This window comes from Pongo pygmaeus, chromosome 1 (genome assembly GCF_028885625.2).
Source record: "Pongo pygmaeus isolate AG05252 chromosome 1, NHGRI_mPonPyg2-v2.0_pri, whole genome shotgun sequence".
NCBI classification, from domain to species: Eukaryota; Metazoa; Chordata; class Mammalia; order Primates; family Hominidae; genus Pongo; species Pongo pygmaeus.
Window position 1 is genome coordinate 109,397,200 of NC_072373.2, and position 23,808 is coordinate 109,421,007.

The following is a 23,808-nucleotide window of genomic DNA, read 5'->3' on the forward strand; positions in this document are numbered from 1 at the left end:
TAGCCAGGCTGGTCTCGAACTCCTGACCTCAGGTGATTCGCTCGCCTCAGCCTCCCAAAGTGCTGCGATTACAGGCATGATCACCACACCTGGCCATATTTAAGTTTTAAAAACATACATTAGTTTGGCAAGTACTCCCATCTTGAAATATCTCTTTCAATATTGCCTTAGATGTTATTTAAATTAAATCTTGAATAATTTAAATTTTTTAATGCCCCAATCAGATTGTACATTCTTTGAGAATGGAATCTCATGTCCATCTTTGTATCTTCTACAGCACTCAGAAGCATTCCTTTTACTCTGTAGTTCTACAAGAAAAAAAGTAATTGATTTGATTCATATCTTTGGTAATGCTGCTTAGGAACGAAAACTTTGCATGGAAAGTCTGTGGAATGACTGTGTGGAAGCCCTCTGTTTCCCTTTTTAAACATGAGATTGAAAAGGGAAAACAAACTGCACTTGTGATTGCTGAAAGTTTAATATTTACCCCCTGCCTCCTAATAACTTTTTGAATGTCCTAAGATACCAGTGAAAACAAAACCAGTATGTTTGGGACACTGTGGTTTGGAAGAATGAATGCATTTTTTAAAAATAAAAATGCGCTTCACCAGTAGTATTCATTTTCCAAGGCTGTAATTAGAGAGAAACACTCCAGAAGCACCAAAATTGTGGAACATAAAGAGGGCAGTGACAGGACCCCAATTAACCTAAATTAGCACAGGTTACCCAGACAGTGATAACTCAGAGCTCCAGAAACCCCCCAAAATGAAAAAGCCTTCTGCTTTTAGCACTTTTTTTTTTCTTTTTTCTCCCCAAAGACTTCAAGATCTAAGTGGAAAAGTTCGCCGGGATGGGTGGGACCTGAACAGGCTGACTCACTGCGGTTAGATTCAGACTGCCAAGGAAAGCTGCAGAGTACAGTTAGGCATACACTACAGCTGGTTTTGATGATATTTTCTTGTTAGAGACGACATTATTAGAAAAATGTGTAAACAGGACAGGGCAGTGGAGGCCCCCTCTTGATTTTATAGCCAAAGACTCCCACCGTTCTGTGGCTTTTCTGTACCGTCTGCCATGTGGATTCTGTGTAAGAAACCCAACTGCAGGCATTCCACCAACGTAATGCTCTCCTTCTCTGAGAGTCCTTTCATTTCCCCAAGAACGTTGGAATCATTGGAGCTACAGTGGCTCTGTTACGAGAGTCCTTTCATTTCCCCAAGAACGTTGGAATCATTGGAGTTACAGTGGCTCTGTTACTTTATTCTTATATAACTTTGGGCCAGTTATTTGAACCTTGATCTCTTCACTAGTATAATGGTTGTAAAAGTAATATCTATCTCATAAGTTAGGAAAATGAACTGAAAATACACTAAATGAAATATGTCAAATATCTAGAAAAGTGCCTGGTGTATAATGAGCAAATATTATTTCAAAAAGACACTTTCTCTCCTGTCCTTTTCATTCTTAGTTTTATCATTCCATTTAAAGTGGAAAAGAGGCCAGGCGTGTAGTTCGCGCTTGAAATTCCAGCACTTTGGGAGGTCAAGGAGGGCGGACCACTTGAGGCCAGGATTTGGAGACCAGCCTGACCAACATAGCGGAACTCCGTCTCTACTAAAAATACAAAACATTAGCCGGGTGTGGTGGCGGGCGCCTGTAGTCCCAGCTACTCAGGCAGGAGAACCGCTTGAATCCAGGAGGCGGAGGCTGCAGTGAGCTGAGATTGCACCACTGCACTCCAGCCTGGGTGACACAGCCAGACTCCTTCTCAAAAAAACGAACAATAAAAAAATAAAGTGGAAAAGAAATGTACATCTCTTGACTTCCTAGTTTCCCATCCTACCCAATCGATTAACACACCAGTGGCCTCCTTAAAACTATTCAACTTATTGTGAATACCAGGTAGAGGCAGAAGAGATACAAATCCAGTAGGATATCTAATTTTTAATAATTTTCAGCTAGTTTAGTTGATGAATATTTACTGAGCACTTACTATGTACTACATTATGCTATATTCTAGAGACTAGAAAAGAATGGGCAAGAGGTGTTTTCTGCCCTCAAGGAGCTTAGAGTCTTGGTATGTATTCTGGGATTAGAGAGTAAGAGAAGGCATCCTAAAATTAAAAAATAAATAAATTTAAAAAGGCACCTGAGCTGAATCTTAAAGGATGAGTAAACTGTAACCAAATAAACAATAGGAGAGAAAATGTTCTCAAGGCAGAGAGAACAGCAGGTACAAAGAAATGAAAGTATGAAACAGCTTTGAATTGCAAGCAGTTCAGAATTAATAGAGTAAAAATCATGTAATAGAGAATATTGGAAGACAAAAGTGGATTTACAGTTTACCTAGAGAGGCAGGAGTCTGGTAGAATTTCGATCTGCATCAATCTAAATAGGAGGAACTAGTGATTCCATTTCCAAATAAGCCAACATCTTCATTAGCACCAAACTCACCAGCTGAGTTCCCCAACATAGGAAATGCCCACTATCTTTAGGTCACAAAGACATCAGGTGTTTTCAGGCTCAATCAAGAGTCATTGGGCAAGTTCCTTTGTTATTCTTTTTGCCATTAGTTTGTCATTTATAAATTGGAATAATAATCATGGCTTTTCTTTTTTTATTATATTTGAAGTTCTGGGATACATGTGCAGAACGTGCAGGTTTGTTACACAGGTATACATGTGCCATGTTGGTTTGCTGCACCCATCAACCAGTCATCTATATTAGGTATTTCTCCTAATATTATCCCTCCCCTTGCCCCACACCCCCGACAGGCCCCCGTGCGTGATGATCCCCTCCCTGTGTCCATGTGTTCTCATTAGTCCACTCCCATTTATGTGTGAGAACATAGGGTGTTTGGTTTTCTGTTCCTGTGTTAGTTTGCTGAGAATGATGGTTTCCAGCTTCATCCATGTCCCTGCAAAGGACATGAACTCATTCTTCTTTTATGGCTGCATAGTATTCCATGGTGTATATGTGCCACATTTTCTTTATCCATTCTAACATTAATGGGCATTTGGGTTGGTTCCAAGTCTTTGCTATTGTTAATAGTGCTGCAATAAACACACGTGTGCATGTGTCTTTATAGTAGAATGATTTATAATCCTTTGGGTATATACCCAGTAATGGGATTGCTGGGTCAAATGGTATTTCTAGTTCTAGATCCTTGAAGAATTGTCACACTGTCTTTCACAATGGTTGAACTAATTTACACTCCCACCAGCAGTGTAAAAGCATTCCTATGTCTCCACATCCTCTCCAGCACCTGTTGTTTCCTGATTTTTAATGATCACCATTCTAACTGGTGAACATGCCTTTTCACAAGGTTGTTGTAAATGAGATCATGCTGTCACATACTTAGAGCGATATTTGCCACATAGAAAGTGATCATCAAATGCTAGCCAGTATTATGTATGTACCACTGAAGTCTCGCTCATTCCAGAGATGCTGCAGCTGGGGGCTGTGATCAGTGAGAAAGCATACGGCAAGGGATTTTTCTCAACACATCATTGTGACCATTTGTAGGTAAAACTTATTTCTGATCCAATAACGTGTTCAGATTTATGATCATGGTACATAAACTTATGGCCCTGAAAAAGTCACAATTTCTGTGAGTCCTGGTTCCCTCATTTAAAAAATGGGGAGAGTGATGCTTGTTCCATGTCTTATAAACACAAAATAAGACAACTTATGAGATACACTTAACCCACTGCTCAATACACTAAACCCACTGCTTTATTCTTTTCAGATCTACAGATCTGAAAAGAATAAAGATCCCTTCATCAGTGGATTCTCTGAGTGGGGAAAAGTGCCTACATAACGAAGTTGGTACGGTTGGGAAATTAATTAAATCACTCACTCGTTCAAAAATACAAATGAAGCATATATGCTAAGCAATGCCCTCCTTTCATCATGGAGTGTAATACCTATTGACCTCAACCTTACAAACATACAATTGGAGTTTGTATACACATACAACCATGCTGTTGGTTGTGGGTGGAGAATGAAAGAAAAGAAACACTGTTGTATGTTGGAAATGTTGCCTTCTTTGTCCCTTTTTTCTGCACCAACATAAATGATAATTGTCATTTTCACTTGTTAATTGACTAATTATGTTTTGGTTCCATAATGTGCCAGTATTTGCATTTTTAGTCTGTTGTCTCTTTCCCTGTAATCAAAGGGCCTTTTTTCTCTAGAATTTCCTACATCAGCAAACATTTTAGAGGTAACTGCATTACTGAACAATTATAATTACTTTTGACAGATTAAGTACTTTTAATATTTCTTCTCTCCTGTTCTAACTCTCCTTTTCTTACCTCTCTATAGTCCAGTCTCTTATTTGAACATATCTCTCTTCCTTCCCCCAAATCTCCTCTCTGTCTGGAATATTATACTCTACTTCTCTGACTAGTAAAATCTAACTCAGCTTTGGAGACCTTGCTCAACATGAAGCCCCCAGGAGAAATGTCCTCTTGTAAGAGGTCTTTCCCTACTCCTTTAATAAAAGTAGACATTTTCTCTCAAGATCTCAGAGTGTACTGTCCTTATCTCTATGAAAGCACTTGCCATGCTATATTGTATTTAATGCAATGTCTGTACTTCCAAATAGACTATAACTATCTAAGGGCAGGAACTAAAGTATCTCATTTAATGTGATCATGTGTTTGTTGCATGGATAAATGAAATAAGAAGGGATTCCTGGCTGCTCCTTCCAGGCCTGTATCCCTTTGTCTTTAAGCCCTGGAGGAGTCGACCCTACTCTGGCAAAAAACATTTAGCATGTCCCTTCCTCTCTCTGAGTACTGCTACCTATCCTATATCCCAAGGCTACCGAATGCATATTTTAAACTTTACAGAAAATACCATGTTATTTCGTATTTTACCATTTTTAGGGTAGGGCATTGGAATGTGTTCCTATCTCTCATATATTTTTTCTAACCAATGTTTTCTCTAATTTTTAAACCCTTTCATGGAGGCGTTTTGTATTTTAGGTGCTGTCATTCAGAGTCCACAGGATGGATGAATGGATATAAAAATGAACAAACGTGTGACACAACACTGCATGATTTACCGGCAATGACTTTCTGATCAAGCCTGAAGTGGGTTGTAGCCTCTTTATTTACTTTTTATTTGACACATAGCAGAGAGAGATTTAAACTATCTCTTACTGGCCTTTTCCCTGCATCTTAGCTTGGTTTCTGTCAGTGTTTCCCAGCATTGAGAAATAAGGACTAATCTGTCATATTAGACCTAAACTCTAAGAGAAAAGGACTTTGGGCCTTATATCTGCCACCCATTCCTTCAATGGAGGTGACACCCCTCATTTCTATATTTCCAGTCATTTCTCAACGAAAAGGAACATGCAGGCTGGCTGTCCTTTGGAGAGCACCCCACACAGTTTTGAGGAGCTCTGCAGCTCTGCTCACCCTTTCTGCATCACAGCAGATCCAAAAGGTGAAAAAAAACAAAAAAAGGAGGAGGTTGGGGTGTTAGCATCCTTGCTTCCCCCACCAGCACCACACAGCTGTTCAGAGATTTAGTCTTTAAAAGCCCCTTAATTATCATGCAAACTCTCCATGTCTTTAAAAAAACATACACACAGTATACATGAGAATGCTGAGCAAAAAATTTGAAGAATAGGCTGTTAATTCTTAGGCACATGTTATATGTTGCATATTCTTTGCCCACAGAAATATCTGGTAGGATGTACAGAAAGTATTGGTGAAATATTTCTACTTACAAATTGAGGGAAGATGGGGTAAACCCATGTCAACACAAAATTTTTTGAGATTAGAATTTTACTTTTTTTTTCTGTCAAAAGTTATCAATTCCAATTCCAGAATGAGAGAAACCCCAGTATCTTACAGACTACACATGACTTACGTGGGACCTGCTCTCTGGGTATCCCTGAGGGGGCACCAAAGAGCTATTTCTTTCCTTTTTTTTTTTTTTTTTTTTTTTTTTTTTTAGAGCACAAGAGTATAAGAAATTCCGGCTGCCTCTTTCTGGGCTATTTAAATCCCAGTAGACATGTTCTCTTGTACAGACTTCCTGGGATCAACCCAGCTCACAGGGAGCTGGGGAATCTGTATTACATTATCAGTTATTGTTTTTGGTCAAATCTAAGGACAAACATATGAAGAAGCAGAGCATGCAGCACTGGTTCAGGAGGTTCAAGCAACATTATCAGATTCTTGTTGAGAAACAAATGGTTGTTACTGTGCCACCGCATACTGCAGACAATTCCTAGATATCGAGAGAGGTCCAAGCTAGCAACAGAGAATACAATACTAGCTGCTGGACCGGGACTCCTGGGCTCACTATGTTGCAGCTACAGATTCTCAGAATGCCATTTAAACTTCCTGAGTTTATCTGAGAAGTAAACCAAGGGTATAGGTGATGAGGCAGCATTTACTGGTACAGTTAGTCCCCCCTTATCCACAGTTTTGCTTTCCATGGTGTCAGTTACCCACAGTCAACCACAGTCTGAAAATATTAAATAGAAAATTCCAGAAATGAACAACTCATAAATTTTAAATTGCACATTGTTCTGAGCAGCATGATGAAATCTCGTGCCGTCCACTCTATCTCACCCTTGAATCATCCCTTTGTCCAGTACATCCAGGCTGTATATATCGCCCACCAGTTAGTCACTCAGTACTGTCTGGGTTATCAGATTGTTGCAGTATCACAGCGCTTGTGTTCAAGTAACTCCTATTTTACTTAACAATGTAAAAGTGCAAGAGTAGTAATGCTGGTATATTGTTATAATTGTTCTATGTTATTATTAACTATTGTTAGTCTCATTAACACTTAATTTATAAATTAAACTTTATCATAAGTATGTATGTATAGAAAAAAACATAGTAAATACAGGGTTGAGTACTATGAAGTTTGAGGCATCCAAAGGGGGGACTGCTGTATAGGCAAGGGTCCATAAACCACACCCCCCAGCACACAGCTGACAGAGCATATGTTTATTGGGACATGCTCTTGAAAGAGACACCATAATGATAATGCCATCCATAATCCAGACCAATCCATGGGTCATATTTTTATCAGGCATCACTATTCCATAGTACTGCTTCTAATTGGGATAACAATTATCCACTCACATGACTTACCTTCTCAAAGTCTCGAAGAGCCTGGGACTGTACCTGAGGGGGTTTCTCAAATGCTCTCAAGGAATACGTCTGCACAAAAGGGACCTTTTCACCACTTCTCCAGATCTGTGACTGCACTGGAGGGCCTCGATCTTTAGTGCCACTAGGAAAAGCTGTCAATGAAACAGAACAACAACAAAAAAGGTTTATATAATAATGGAACTAGGATCATTCTGACTTGCACATTCCAGCAGAATTCAGTTTCTGCAAAATACAAACTCAATCTAGGCCACATAGAAACAGTTTACATAAAGTAGTCTGTGGTAGATCATATTAATAGCCATCCCCAGTGAATCAAACTAATTTGGGTCCATATGCCTTTGCAATGTGATACTCCTGCCATTAAGAAGTAGAGCCTATTTCCCCAACTCTTGAATCTGGGTTGGCAAAGTGGCTTGCCTTGACTGGCAGAATATGATATAAATGCTACTGTATGAGTTCCAGAGACTAGCTTTGAGAGGCCTTGCATTTCTGCTCTTGCTTTATTAGCATCCCAAGACAACCATGCTGTGAAGAAGTCGGTCTACCCCACTGGAGAAGGAAAGGCTGTTCAGGGAAGTGAAGATGCCCCAGCTGACAGTCACCACCTGCCAGACATGTGAGCAAGGCTGTCTGAGACCTTCAGTCTCAGTCAAGCCATCAGAAAGTTGCAGCCAGTTGAGTGATCCCAAGTGAGACCAGCAGCGATAATGCCCAGTTTGCCAAAACAGAATTGTGAGAAATAATAAATCATTGTTGTTTTAAGCCAGGTGTGGGCAGACTTTTTCTTAAAGGACCAGACACTGTTTTAGGCTTCTGGGTCATATCATCTCTAGCACAGGTACTCAACTCTACCCTGTAACACAGAGCAGACACAGACCATCTGTAAATGAATGAGTGTGACTGTGTGGCTATAAATCTTTACTTATAAAAACTGGCTGTTGGCCCATGGGCTGTAGTTTGCTGCTGACTCCTGTTTTAAGTCACTAAGTTTTGGGATGGTTTGTCACATAACAAAAGGTAACCAAGACAGTCTAAAGGAAAGAACCAAGCTACTAGCAAACTATCTCTACAGATAATTTTTCAGGTTACTATTTAGTAATAGTAACAATTATAACAGCCAACATATTTAAAGGGCATTACATGTTACAAAATAGTTTCACATGAATTATTTCATTTATGAAGTCGCTGCAACCAGTGAAATAGACATAAGTGATTATTAAGTCCATTTTACTGATGAATAAGTAAAGGTTCGGAAAGTTTGCTTGAACAAGATCACATTGCTAAAAAGTGGCAGAACCAATCCCATATTTTCTCCATCTGTCTTTCTTAGCAGTATGCTACTACTGTGTTATTTTAGCAATTAAAGGGATTGCAATAGGTCTGAGAGTGGGGAAAACAGGTAAAGAGGCAGAGACTCAATCACTCCATTAACCAACGGAAGCATTGCTTTGGGAGAACCTAGTGGAGTCTAAGCTGTAATTGACCCTATGCTTGCTTTTGAGAAGTAACATTGTTAAAGAATGAGAAATCAGAGCCTCTGTCAAACAAAGTATGCAGAGGACCTTATGTTGGGGCAGGGTTGGAGTTACAGACAGGTAGAAAACATAGAAATGTACATACTTTCTTGGCTGACAGAAGGAAATAATGAACTTTTATTATGGAACTATTTTTTAAATAAGAAAGAAGACAATCATGCCAAAGCATTAAGCGCTACAGACAGTGTCAGGGCAAGTAAGAGCAAAACAGGTACTGGGTGACTGCTTCGCTGAGGAAAAGTTAACTAGACACTTGGGGAAAGGAGATCCAAGGGAGTAAGAGGCAAAATGCCATTGCATGCTTTTCTTCCTATCTCTTTTTCTTTCTCTCCTTCTCACTCTCTCCCTTCCTTCCTTCCTTTCTCTTTTTTTTTCTCTTTTCCCCCCTACCTCTCTGCCTGCCTCCTTCCTTCCCTCCCGTCCCCTCCCTTCCCCTCCCCTCCCTCCCTCCCTTCCTTCCTTCCTTCCTTCCTTCCTTCCCTCCCTCCTCTCTCCCTCCTTCCCTGCCTTCTTTCCTTCATTCTGCCAACTTGCCAGAAGGAGCCCAAGAAAAAGCACCCAGATGCTTCAGTCAACTTCTTAGAATTCTTTTTTTTTTATGTTCAGAAAAGATGGAAATTCATTTCTGCTAAAGAGAAACAAAAAATTTGAAGACAGGGTGAAGGTGAACAGGCCCATTATAAGAAATAAACAAAAATCTATATTCTCTCTGCAAGGAAACAAGAGAGAGAGAGAGAAAGAGAGAGAAGAAAGAAGTTCCAGGATTCTAATGTACCAAAGGGATCTCCTTTTTCTTGTTTTGTTCTGAAAATTTCACCAAAAGAGCACAGGAGAACATCTTGGCTAATTCATTGGCGATGTTGTAAGAAAACTGAGAGAAATGAAAGAAATGAAGAATTACTGCTGCAGATAATATACAGCCTTGAGGAAAGAAAGGCTTTTAAGATTATAGATATAAAGGCTATTGCTGTATTCTGGGATAAAAGAAAGTCTGATGCAGGGAAAAGGGAAGTTGGAAAAACTGGAAAAAGAAAGAAGAAGAAGAAAAAAAGGACTGGAAAGACATTGGTGAATAGAAAGATGAAAGGGTGAAGAAAAAAATGATGATAGTCAATAGGGTGGTTTTAAAAGAGGCTTTTTTTTTTAAATTTGTTTTTGTGTGAGTGTGCATGCATGTGTTTGTTTTTTGCCTAAAAGTATTTAACTCCTCATTACACCACTGATTTCAAAGAAAAAAACCTGAAGTGTAAGATCATATGATTTGTTTTTAAACTGAACACTGTATACTCTCTTTTTGTTTTTGCAAAATTAATGCAGTATCCAGTGTGTCTTTAGATAACCCTGTCCTTAATGATATTTTCAATAGCCACTAACCTTGCCTGGTACTGTTTTGGGGTTTAAACTAGAACAGAAATTTAAAGCAGGCTTTATTAGTGCATAGTACAAATCAATTACATATATATGGAGATATTATTTTTCCCTCTTCAGTTGTTTTTCATGCAGCTTACCCAATATAATTGTTCTGTTAGTTGTATACTACACTGTGATAGCAAATAATAATAATAAAATAATTATGATGGTATTGCCTGTTTTGGTAATATTCTGAATGTTTCTATGTAAATGCAAAATTTTTAATTGAAAGTAATTAGAGGCTGGGCATGGTGGCTCACACCTGTAATCCCAGTTTTTTGGGTGGTTGAGGCAGGTGGATCACTTGAGGTCAGGAGTTCAAGACCAGCCTGGCCAACATGGCGAACCCCCATCTCTACCAAAACTACAAAAATTAGCCAGGTGTGGTGGCAGGCGCATGTAATCCCAGCTACTCGGGAGGCTGAGGCAGGAGAATTGCTTGAACCTGGGAGGCGGAGGTTGCAGTGAGCCGAGATGGCACCACTGCACTCCAGCCTGGGTGACAGAGCAAGACTCTGTCTCAAAAATAAATAAATAAATAAATAAATAAATGTAATTAGAAAAAATGATTTCTTCCACATTTAGGTGAAATTAAATATACTACTAAGGGGAAGATAATTTGATAAAACAAAATAACAATACATTACAGTTAGACTGGTGGATATGATAGAAAGAACAATGCCTTGAGGCTTGGATTTCAATCCTGACCACTCGCTAATTGTGGGAATTTAGGCAAATCTCTTAATTTTGCTGATATATTGCCTCTGTAAAAACAGGCGTAATAATATCTGCTTTATAGAACTGTTATATGGATTAAGTAAAATAATAAAAGCACCTTGCCACATGTATTATATGTAGTAAGCATTTTATCCATTCCCCTCACATTTTTGCCCTAGTCCTTCAATTTTTGCCTCAAAATGTAGAATATTGACATTTAAAATGTTGAGCATAGTAACCCTTGGAATTTGTGGATTTAACACACATTTCAAATACTAATTTTAAGTGACTCTGAAATTCTTAACTTATTCAAATTAAAAACTTTTTTCCAAATTGTGCATATAAACAATCTGTGCTTCCAGGCTGTTATGAAAAAGGCAAAGAACTTAGCAAGGAAGTAAAACCCTCAGGTTGAGAACAAGTTTTGTGGAAAACAGACCCCAAAAGAATATTATCTTCTCTTTGGTTTTGCAATTCAGGTAGATCTCTGGCTAATGTTAGTGCGGTAATAATTGTGTTGTTGTTAGGAATACATTAATAGTAACAATAGATAAGATACTGAGTGCTTATTCCTTGACAGCCTCTGTACTAAAAGCTTTTCTCAATCTCACCTATGAGATTAACATTATTATTATACCCATTTTATTTATTTATTATTTTATTTTTATTTTTTATTTTTTTGAGACTGAGTCTGCTCTATCACCCAGGCTGGAGTACAGTGCCACAATCTCAGCTCACTGCAACCTCTGCCTCTTGGGTTCAAGAGATTCTCCTGCCTCAGCCTCCTGTGTAGCTGGGATTACAGGCGTGGGCCACCATGCCCAACTAATTTTTGTATTTTTGGTAGAGAAGGGGTTTAACCATGTTGGCTAGTCTGGTCTTGAACTCCTGACCTCAGGTGATACACCCGCCTCAGCCTCCCAAAGTGCTGGGATTACAGGTGTGAGCCACCGCGCCCAGCCTATTATACCCATTTTAATGCTGTATTAAGATAAAGATTTCATTTTAGTAACATAATTTATTTTAATCATTGTACAAGTGAGTTTAGCCTTGCAATTACAGAATCATTAAAAGTATGAAGAATTCACATAAGTATCTGTAATGATTTACTGTACTATGCTGCTTCTCAGTACATAGAATTATAGCTAGCTTACAATTCTCAGTGTGAAATTGCTACAGTAGTATGTGCAAATTTGGAAATTCACAAAAGTTTGAAGATATTGCCATGATGAATTTAAAGAGGCCATAATTCAAGAGAATTATGATCAACAGAAAACCAAGAATTGACCAAGTGCCAATTTCTCCCACACACTTTGGAAAGCTGGAGTGGGTATATCGCTTCAGGTCAGACATTCAAAACCAGTCTGAGCAACATAGCAAGACTCCCATCTCTAAAACAAATATTAAAAATTAGGCATATGTCTGTAGTCCCAGCTACTCAGGAGGCTGAGGTGAAAAGATAGCTTGACCCCAGGAGTTTGAGGTTGCAGTGAGCTATGATCACAACACTGCACTACATCCGTAGTGAGAGAGTGAGACCCTGTCTCAAAAGAAAAACAAATAAATAAACAAAAGAAACAAAGAATTTAACAAGGCAAGGCCCACAGCATCCTTACCTGCTGTGTGACTCGTTCTGGGTACCATCTCCCCATCATCCTCGGCAAAATAATCTCTGTGGAGGCAAACACATCATTAATTAATGAGATACTACCCCACAAGGCTCCCATCCCAGGGATCGAGGAGAAGACACCTACCTATTTGTTGTTTCTATTTATCTCTCTGCAAGTATTTACTAAGCTTCTATTATGTATCAGGGACCATGTCAAGTGCTGGGGATACAAAGGGAAACACCACAGAAGAGTTCCTATTCTCAATGAGTACATGAGAGCCAGCCATTAAATAATTTCACAAGTATTAACTACTGTTGTAGTAAATGTTGTGAAGGAAAATGCAGAGGGAACTTAACTAGCACAGGGACTCAGAGAAACTCTGGGAAAGGAACATTTAAACGTAGATGGGGAGGATGTCAACCAGGTGTAGAATGGGAAAATGGGAGTGGAAGAGTGTTCCATCATGAGAGAACAGCAAAGGGCCTGAGTCAGAAAGGACTCTGGCCTGTTAAAAGAACAAAGAAAGCCAATGTTGCAACCAGGCCATGCAGGACCTTGTGGTATAGGGTAAGGCTACTGAGTTTAATGTGAAAAGCTATGGGAAATCGATGAAGGATTTTAAATTAAGGAAAGAATGGTAATGATCAGATGTATATTTTAGATAGGTCATTCTAGCTGCACTCTGGCTCTACACAGTGAGACTGTGGAGGGGCAAAAATGGATGGTGAGAGTCTATATTCCAAATAGGAAGTTGTGATGGTTTAACAAAGGGGAAATTTTAAAAATTCAAGATATGTTTAGAAAGTAGAATTGACACAGAAACCTTGAAAAACAGACAAAGTTTATGAGTGGAAACGTTAATAACACCATGATTCAGTAGCAAGAGGTGTATCTGTTCAGCACAGTAAATACCACCATCCCTAGCAGAGAGGGGACAATATCTCAAAATGTATTCAACAAATACTTGTCAAGCCCATGCTTGACAAGTGCTTTTAGGCACTGTTGTAAGCTCCACAAATGTAGCAGTGAGCAAAACAGACAAAAATCCCTGCACTTATGGAATTTTTACAGTAAGGGGAGGCAAATAAATAAATTGTATAGTAGCAGTTGGGAACAAGTGCTATAAAAAAAAGTAAAGTGGGGAATGTGGATAGGGAGAGCTGGAGGTAGGAGGAGGTAGAGGGGATTGCAATTTTCAGTAGACAAGGCTGCTCTATGAAGCCATAAGGATAGGCATGGGGTCTCTAGGGAAAGAGTCTTCTAAGCAGAGAACATAAAATGCAAAGGCCCATAAGAGGGAGCACACTAGGAGTGGCTGGGCGCAGTGAGCACGTGGTGAGCAGTAGGAGGTGAGGTCGGGGAAGCAATGGGAAGACGGGGTAGGGGCGCAGACTGTTTGAAGCCTTTCAGGACATGGAGAGGCATTTAGCCACTAGAGTCTTGTGAATCAAAAAGAAAGACAGACTCAGTGACTAATGTTTTAAAGTGGGGCTGGCTACTGTCTTGACAACTGACTGTCTGATGGGGATGTCAGAAACAGATGATTGCAATAACCCTACAGAAAGATGCTTTCAATAGGTAGCTTATTCTTTAAACTCTTGGGGGCTCCCAAGAATTCTGTAAACAGAGATTTAGAGGACTTCTCTCTCTCTCTCTCTCTTTTTTTTTTTCTGAGACAGAGTTTTGCTTTTGTTGCCCAGGCTGGAGTGCATGGCACGATCTTGGCTCACCACAACCTCTGCCTTCCAGGTTCAAGCGATTCTCCTGCCCCAGCCTCCCCAGCAGCTGGGATTACAGGCGCTTGCCACCACGCCTGGCTAATTTTGTATTTTTGGTAGAGACGGGGTTTCTCTGTGTTGGTCAGGCTGGTTTCGAACTCCTGACCTCAGGTGATCCGCCCGCCTCGGCCTCCCAAAGTGCAGAGATTACAGGCGTGAGCCACTGCGCCCAGCCTACAGGACTTCTCTTTTTAAAAGCCAGAAGATATTCACAGGGAGGCAGAGGAGGACCTGGCATTTGCTTGGAAACTGGTGGTTTTTTCTTCCCTGCCTCAGGGATGGATCTTGGCAGAAATCTTCACTTTGTTAAGTCCCAGATGGACATGAAAATACCAAACAGGGCACATTGGGCTACACATGCCACCTGACAATTATTTTGTATCCAAAAGTAGATCACCAGCTTGTGATTCTTCCAGACCCCCTGCCTCTTTTCCTTCTCCTCCTTAAAAGCTTTCCCTGAGAGTAAACAATGCCAAAGAGGAATGTACTATGTATGCACTCCCTTCTGTGGAGGTAAAATAGGAGAAGGATGTCAAAACCATCAACCAGAACAATGTTTTTAAAAAATTTGAGGGGAAAAAATTTATACTTAGCTGCTGCTATTCACTGAGCATTTCTGCCTAGTCCACAGACAAAGGTGGCTGCATCTGCTGTCAGGAGCAAGGTCAACCCTCAGGCCAAATTCAGCCCATCCGACATGTTTTATTTAGCCCACACAAGTTTGACCCACTTCTAACTGCTCTTGGGAAATGAGTGGGTCTACCAACACTGGGCCTGCCTTCCCACACAGTGGGAAAACTTGCCCCCTTTACACAGGACAGGGATGTGTTTTCCAGTTTGCCACAGTCCCTGCCACTCTCTGTCCTTGTCATCCCTCATTCACTTAATTATGATACTTGCTTGGCATCTTGCTGTTACCCCAGTACCGACCAAGTGCAGACCGAATTTCATTTCTGGTTTATTAAGACACAGTCTTGAGAAACCTATTGGCTTCAACACACAATTAATTAATTTGTGGCAACAAGCTACTATATTGGCTTGTATGTCACTTTCACCTCTCTGGGCATTAGTTTTCTCTAATATTTATAAAAGAAGGACATGAATTTCTAAGGTTTCTTGCAGTAATTATGCAATTCTATTCTAATAGATGCTTAAACATAAAACCCATTTTAATACTGTCCAAGGATCCAGGGTACCTTCCAGACATGATCTCACTCAATCTTCTCTGCTCTGCAGATTGCACATTATAGGTCAAGAGCAAGCTACAACATAGCAATACATATCAGCCCTACCAGACACCTCACCCTTCCCGCATCACCCACACCCACTCTGAGCACACTGTCTGCCTGATATGAATCAATAACTGGAAGGATAGAGAGGTCACTTTAGATGGGTACTGAGTTAATAAGCATACTCGCAGTGTCTCAGGAGATTTTTAAGAAATCACTTTAGCTCTATTAACAGCTCAAATTCCCTCTCTTATTGCCAGAGAAAGGGGCTCACTCAGCTGCTCCACAAGTTAGAAAGGAATCTGATGCTCCCCAAGGGAAGGGGCTCAGAGTGAAGAAACAGAGTATAAGTCTAAGGAGTTGCAATTTGTGACAACATTTGATAAACCAAAGTACAAGGAAAATTGGGGTATGGTAGAGACAGACTCAAAGCATGGACACACACACACACACACACATACACACACACACACACAAAGTGGTAATATATGTTGGTACATTCTTTCATATTACCCAAGTTCAGAAAAAAATTTTATATCCTTGTCCTAGTTTCTCAAATTCAAGTGTCTCTAGCTTTTTAAAATATCAATCCATGAATGACTCATGCTCAGCTAATATGTGGTTCACCAGGCCACTTTTAGCTCTCCTGCATTTCCATATATAATCTTTCTCCCACGATGCTTTCACTTAAAATTTTGCTTTTTCTGTATAAATGAACTATATTTTTCCTCAATGTCTTACCTTGTCTTTATCCCTACATCATCAATCTGCTAATGACAATACCAATTCCACTAAAACCACATATATTAATATTCTCACCAGGACATTATTTTGCTTTTGGAAGTACCAAGCATTTTCCAAGTACAACCTACTCACAAGCTGTTCACCTGCTTGATTTCTGCATGGTATATCACTCATATTTTCTTGAATTGTTGATAAGTAGCCATTAAGATATTAGACTCAAATAATACATCAACATTCAATATCCCATATTACTTGGTTTTTCTACGGCTTTCCAGGGTGATTAAGTTGAGAATGATCAGGAAATAATTGCTTCTCTGAAGGCCATCTGCCACCCCCTGATATTCTGACATTCTCAAACTGTCCTGTGATGATTTCTTCCAGTAATTGTCTAAGAATGGTAGTTTCATTTATGGCCAGGGTTATCCAAACACTCAATTTTGCTTTACTTGCAACTGGCCACTGATATAGCTCCTTTCAAGATTCAAGCATCTCATTGGTCCCACCAGTTTAGTTTCTCATAACATTGTGGGGAGGGGTAGACACTTGGGTTTCTTCTTGCTTAGGAGCCTGCAGAGAGAGATATTTTCTATAAGGCAGATATAGACCTTCCTCCATAAACTGTTATCTCTGGTATTATTTTCTTGTATTTTAGCCTGTCTAATTTGCGGACTGAGAGGAGCAACAGATCATATGAATGAATCATCTCATTCAAAAGCAATGACAAGATGGTGATCATCATTACAAAGCAGGTTCTATGAGTCTTTGAACAGTATGAGATATTTGTATTCTAGGACCAAAATCACCACTAAAACTATTTCTAAGGTACTGATGCCTGTCTAGGCTCCATTACTTTCTTCTCTCCAGTCTCACCTACTAAAATAATTAACCTAAGGTTATTTATTCCCATATGAGTGTCTAAACTCCCAAAGGAATGGTGATTTTCGGGCCCTCTCTTCAGGCCAATCACATATATTTAGTTTGTTCTGAGAACCACATAGTCTGGCCCTCCTACTTCATCACTAACCACCACCCTTGCTTAACATTTCTAAGCCTGAAGACCAGGGCCATCTCCCAGAGGCATTTTCTAGCTTTCAAGCTTCTTTATATATGTATATATTTTTTATTATTATGAACAAAAATTCAAAAGGAGAAAAAACAATCTGCTATAGCAATACCTAGAGCGAAAACCTGGGCCTTCATTGCTATTTTTAGGGTTTTTATAATTCCATTTTGTAAACATTTATTGAGAAGTTGCTTATATGCCAGGTAGTGGAAATACAAAGGTGAAAAAGTATATATACCCTGTGGTTAAAGTACTCAGAATCTATTGAGGGAAGCAGGCACATGATTCAGAGAGATAATTATTAGAAAAATTAGATTTAACAGAGATTTCAGAACATAAATAAGATAGCAATTAATTTTGTCCTGGTGGGGAGTGGGCTGGGACAGGGTGGTTTGGGGGGGGTGTCTAGGAAATTTACAGAAAACAGAGAACACTGAATCTAGGTCTTAAAGGATGGGTGTGAATACACAAGGAAACATAACAAAGACCCAATTATAGGAAAATGAACGGTGTGTTCAGGGGGCTTTCATTTTATTTTCCCCTTCCCAACCACTGCCCTCCATCTTCCCCCCACCCTGAGGAGCCCTAAACTGCCTCCTAGTACATCTTCCAACTTCCTGTTTACTTTTCCCCCTCCTCAAGCCTTCCTCCCCAAGCGCTCACCCTCAGGTGGGAATATGAAGGGAAGCCAAGGGTGAAACTGTTTCTTCATTTGCACCTCCCTCCTCAAACACTATAGCTTAGAAGCCCCCAAAATGATTTAAAATAATGTCAGCAAGAAAGGGGCTAAGATTTGCACTACTGTGAAAACACCCATAGAAACAAACTAGAAAAGAACCCAGAGAAATGAAAAGGCCGGAGGTTTAGAGTGGCGGAAAATATACTGAGCATCCTCCCCATTTTTTCTTTTTACTATTTTTGCCAAAACTAATTCTTATTTTTAAAAAGTTTGAATAATCTATTTTTATTGAATTTACATTGCTCTTCCTAATTAATGACCTTGATAAAAGATGAACTATGGCAAGGATTCGGCTCGGTGTAGCCTCTCAAACAGTGAGGGGCATGTGGCATGACAGCAAGACTGCTGAAGTTTGCTCTTTCTTGGGGTCCTCACAGGAGTAGGCATTGAACCAAATGCAGATTCTGTTCCAGTTCCCGTATTCTTGGAGCTCATTCAACATGAGTTGCTGGTTTCTGTTTCAAATGAAATAAATTTTTCAAATGTTCCAAGATCCATTTTTCCTATTTTTAATTTACAGCTATATTCAACTGTGGCAAACACAAAAGGGTCAGAATGAGAAGAACTGTGGCCTATTTTTTAATATGGGAAGCTCTGGCCCTGACAATTTATAAATGGTAAGATTTTAGAAATAGTGTCAACTTAAAGACATCTACAGTTAACAATTTCTGGACTGCTGGTGCATAACTTAACAATTCCACAGGTTTTCTTGCACTGGAATTTTCCTCAATACTAATCTTGTATTAAATGAACATATTATTATCATGGACAACCATCACCACTCACCACCAATGCTGCCTCTGCAATTTACTGAATGCCTGATACTTTCTAGGCATCAGTTCATTCAGTCATCATAGAATCCTGTGAAGTACGTCATAGAATCCCTGTTTACAGATGAGGAAACAAGGGGCCTGGAAGGATAAAGTAATTTGCCCAAGATTGCACAGCTAGTTGGTGTCAGAGCCTGAACTTGAAAACTGTATCTATTTGACTCCAAACTTTTACTCTTCCCAATATGCCCTATTTCTAACCACACATTTACCGGGAACCTCCTTTGTACCTGCCTTGACTCCAGGGAACTCACCCCTGAGAAGCTGAGGCGAAAGGAAGGGTGGACTGTTTGCTGTGCTAATGAGATGGGATTTTTGTCTCAAACCCTGAAACAAATTTGTTTCTTAGACTATCAACTTATCCCTGATGGGCACAGCTTACACCTGAGTATTTGAGTACTGGTGTAACAGATGCCATGTAACAAAATAATTAAAATCCCAAAAGGGAAGTGGCTAGTGTGACTTTTTATATAGGTCCTATCGTGAAAAGTGAGCCATCCATAATTTTATACTTCTCTATCTCTAACCCACTTGTTTCAGAATATTTACATCTTTCTCCAACCCCTCCTGTGATAACACTTGGCATTGTCCCTACCCAAGGGAATAAACTGAAACGCAGGAAAGGTGGTGGAAACAGAAACAATCAAAGCGGAAAAGGCATTAGTGAACAAGCTCTGAGACTTCTCAGATGTTTTTTTTTCCTCTTGCCAAGGAGAGACACTGGATATATTTTCTATGTTCCAAATGTTGCCAAATACCCTCCCCGCAATGTGGCACCAGAATTGTAAAAACACATATTCAAATGCAAATAGGGTAAAAGCCCCAGATGCAGAACGCTAAGACTATTATATAATACAGTGAAATTATCATTTTTTCTCATCTCAAGTTCTATCATTATAACCTCTGCAAGTGAGGATGCTTAATTGGCAAAGCTCCCAGAGGAGAGAGAGCAACACGGTGAGTCTCCTTCTGCATGCTGACTAAGTGTGGGCTGACCTGGCACTGATACAGAAACATCCACTTTATTCTAGTACAGGCTGCAATTACACCCTTCACTCAAAGTCTATTCACTGACAGTGACCATCACTCTGAGAGGCTGTTTTCTGGAGTGCTAAGTCCGCAGTAGCTACAGTGAGCTAGAAAATCATTGTGCATCCACAACAATTTCTTTAAGTTTTAGGATCTTTGTTTTGTTTTGTTTTTGGTCCTGCACTAAGTCTTCATCCTAAAGAAAATAAGGAAACTAACATTACTTTCTTGATGCTATCCATCAAGGTTCAGAGAAACCCCTTAATAAGTAAGTAATTACTTTTCTTCACTTTGCCTTCTGAGGTCATCACATATCCAAATATCTAATAAATTTTCCTCTGCCTCCCCTGCATCAGCCAAGACACAGATATCACTCTTTCAAAAGAAGACATGAAAATAACCTGCTTTGGATTCAGTCACATTACCCCAGGGATGGTGTATGGTCTCTCCACCCACCTCTGAAACTTACCTTTTGCATTTTGCTTTTGGTCCTGGCAATGCACCCTGCAATCCTCAGTTTTCATTAACAACTAATATCCACAAGGCACTGGAGTATATTGCAGTTGGCTCAATCTTTCTAGAGCCCTAGACTGAATGTTAAGAAACAGGTGATTTTTTCCCCTTTCCACCTACTTCTATATTCACATAATCTTTCAGTTTCTTTTCTTTACAGTGTCTATTTTTGATGATTTTAAAAGAAGTACATGCCTCTTGTAGAAATTTTGGAAAAGAGAAAAGTGTACAGAGAAAAATAAAAGTAATTTTTAAAATTCTACCACCTGAAGGTAACATTGATAAAGATTTTTATGTATTTACTTTAGTTGTTCTTCAGTTTATTTGCCTGTGTGAATTCTGCAAATGGAAATAATATTGAACATAACAGTTTTGCATCTTGATTTTATTTACACTACGGAAATCAAAGGTTGTGAGGACTATATTTTGAGAGAAAGAGAAAGAGTCAGGGAAGGAGGGGCAGGAGAAAGGGGCAGGTAGGAGGAGAAGAATTTCTCAGCAGCATTATAGACCTGTTGAGGATTAGCAAGAATGAATCTACAGTCTTTCTTCTCAGTGTGGTTTTATAACATACTAAAACAACACTCACAGAATCCTCTAGGATTTTAAAATAAAATTGACTAAGGGTTACCAAGCTGGGAGATTGTTGAGGCAGTTAGAGATTCTAAAGCAGCATTGAGAACACGATTCAAAGAGCTGACTCTGACGTCTAGGTTCAGTATGGAGGTGAATAAACAGCAGATGGCCTGGAAGATACAGAGAGTTGAGGAACTGGAATACATGACGAGGTAAACAACATTCAGAAAGAATGAGGAAGTGGGGGACTTGACCTGTGGTCAAGAAGTGTAATTTCAGCATTAAGGATCCTAAGGGTGGAAAATCTGGAAGAAAGATGAGCTACAAAAGATGGCTGTGCTGATAGCACACTGAAGTGAATTCGAGTTAAGGCTATGTCAGGTCAAGGTATAGCAGTGATGTATGTTCATGCCTAGTGACCCCTCTAGAATGTCAGTCTCTGGAAGGGAGGGTTTTTTAGATCATTCACTATCATCTGTCCAGCATTAAAGAAGTCTAGATCATAGGAATTTGATGCGTATTTCTTTTTTTTTTCTTTTCCCATAAGTGAGGAAACAAGACGCATATTTCTTAAACAATGATAAATACAATCTGAATGTATAATGGCGTCAAGTTTAATAACCTGTTGTATCCATTCTACAACAAGGAGACACCCACCAAACAGATATTCCCATCGGCCTTTTGGGGAATGTTCTCTGGAAAGCTCTTAATAGATGACCTTCTAAGTGCTAGAAACAATGTTAGATGCTGAAGACTTATAGACAAAAACATTTCATTCTGCCGATAAACTTGGAGTATGGAAAATATCAAGTTAACCAACTAGCTACATGCTACAACAGAGTAGGCAGAGTGTGTTCTGGCTACAGAAAACACCCAGATCTAGATTCTAAAAATAATTCCAAAAGGAGGTACTTCTGAATCTAACCTCTGAAGGGTACACAAAGTTATCCCAGCAAAGGCAAGGCTAGATGTGTAGGTGGGAACAACTGGTATATTAAGGCCCACTCACAATAATTTTAGCTCAGGGTGAATTAAGTCGCAATGACTCTCCAACCAGCTCCCCAGGTCTGCTGGCAATAATGCTGCTCCTGTGGTGCCAATAACCTGAAAATCTCCAAGTAGTACAAGAAAGTTATACACAGAAAACCTCCAAGTAATACACAGAAAAACCTAAAACCAACTCAATTCCAAACTTTACATGTTGTCATTTGGTAGACACAAACGTGAACTTCTTCCTGCAATAAAAACCTATGTTGACTTAGTTTAAAAGCAGCATATAAAGGATGTTGCCCATAATCCCCTAACCAAACACGGCATCTATTTTCTCTTTTCTCTGTCCTTGTAATAGACATCCTAATAGGTATACATAGTTTTGATGTAATTTACATCTACCTTTTACTTTCTTATGTTAAAATTTTCTGTTTATTATCATTTCAGGAAACGTTTCAGGATAGTAATAGAGATTAACAGCAACAGTGAAGCATTTTACCCTAGAGAAGGGTAAAAGTTGGAAATGTTGCTATTGATTCACCTAGGTTATGCTACTTTATGTCCGTGTGCCTCAGTTTCCCCCTTTACAATACAGGGATTCAGGTCTTGAAAAAGATATTTAAATTGAATGAAATATCCTTCTTATGAGACTATAACTTTAAGTAATTTGCAATGTACTTTCAAGAACTGGAAATGTTGACATAGTTATTCTACTTCTGAACATCCATCATTCAAAAAATAATGCTGTGGAAGAAGATGCTTTATGCACCTAGATATTTATCAAGCATTATTTATAATAGTTAAAAATTGGAAGTCTACATCCTTTGGGTTGGGGTAATGATTTAAAAGATACTGTAAATCCACAGCATGTTATTCTACATTATGAAGCGGAAGATAAATTCATTCTTAAATTGTGTGAAATGCTAGAAATTATTCAATTTTCTTTGTGAGTCAATGCTTTCTTTTTTTTTTTTTTTTTTTTTTTTTTTCCGACAGAGGCTTGCTCTGTCACCCAGGCTGGAGTGCAGTGGCATGATCTCGGCTCACTGCAACCTCCGCTTCCTGGGTTCAAGCAATTCTCATGCCTCAGCCTCCCAATTAGCTGGGATTACAGGCACCCCCCACCATGCCCACTAATTTTTGTATTTTTAGTAGAGATGGGGTTTCAACATGTTGGCCAGGCTGGTCTGGAACTCCTGACCTCAAGTGATCCTCCTGCCTCAGCCTCCCAAAGTCCTGGGATTACAGGCGAGAGCCACTGTGCCCGGCCAGTCAATGCTTTCTATATGTCAGAAGTTATTGCTTCTTTACACCCTTTCCACCATGACCATGATAAGAAGACACTAGTTGCAAGTTACCTCTTCCCTCACTGGCCTTGGAAAAGACAAGAAAGAAAGACGTTTCTGCGAAATGTAACAAGCAGAAAAGGACTGAAGATAATGAGACAGATTAAGGAAAGATGAATCACAGGCTGTGAAAGTGCTATGAAAATAAAACATTATTATTATACAATTTATTATAAATAGTCTATGACTAATTTAGCACTTTAGCCATAAGGGTTCAGAAAAAAGAAATTCAGATCATGCTTGTCTTGCTGGCCACAGAACTCAGAAAATGCTCTGAGACAGAGGAAAACAAGTCCTCAGTGCATTTGAGTGTTTTAAAATAGAATCACATAGAGCCACCTTGGGTCATTATGACATCTCTTGTATTCTGGACTTTCTTCTAACTTTAAATGCTATTTGAATTTTTGCCAGAGACAACTTGTGGAATGTTCTGAGCCCAGTTTGGAATTTTATTTATAAAATGGGGGTAGATTTCAATAGAAGTAGTGTCCTGGGGCATCCACTGAATGGAGGGATACTCCACCTAGCCTTGAAAATATGATCCCTCAGCCACA

General features: G+C 39.4%; 1 protein-coding gene across 14 annotated transcripts in view; it reads right to left on the bottom strand.

The window, feature by feature from the left end:
• LOC129030855 (myomegalin) overlaps positions 1-23,808 on the bottom strand; it is a 226,010-nt gene that overhangs the window by 159,891 nt on the left and 42,311 nt on the right. For all 14 annotated transcript variants that reach the window (XM_063651409.1, XM_063651410.1, XM_054476702.2 and 11 more), the window contains exons 2-3: positions 12,424-12,479; positions 7,125-7,276 (exon numbers count right to left, since the gene is read on the bottom strand). In XM_063651409.1, coding sequence (XP_063507479.1) covers positions 7,125-7,276; positions 12,424-12,479 — 208 coding nt within the window. The remainder of the gene's footprint in view (positions 1-7,124; positions 7,277-12,423; positions 12,480-23,808) is intronic.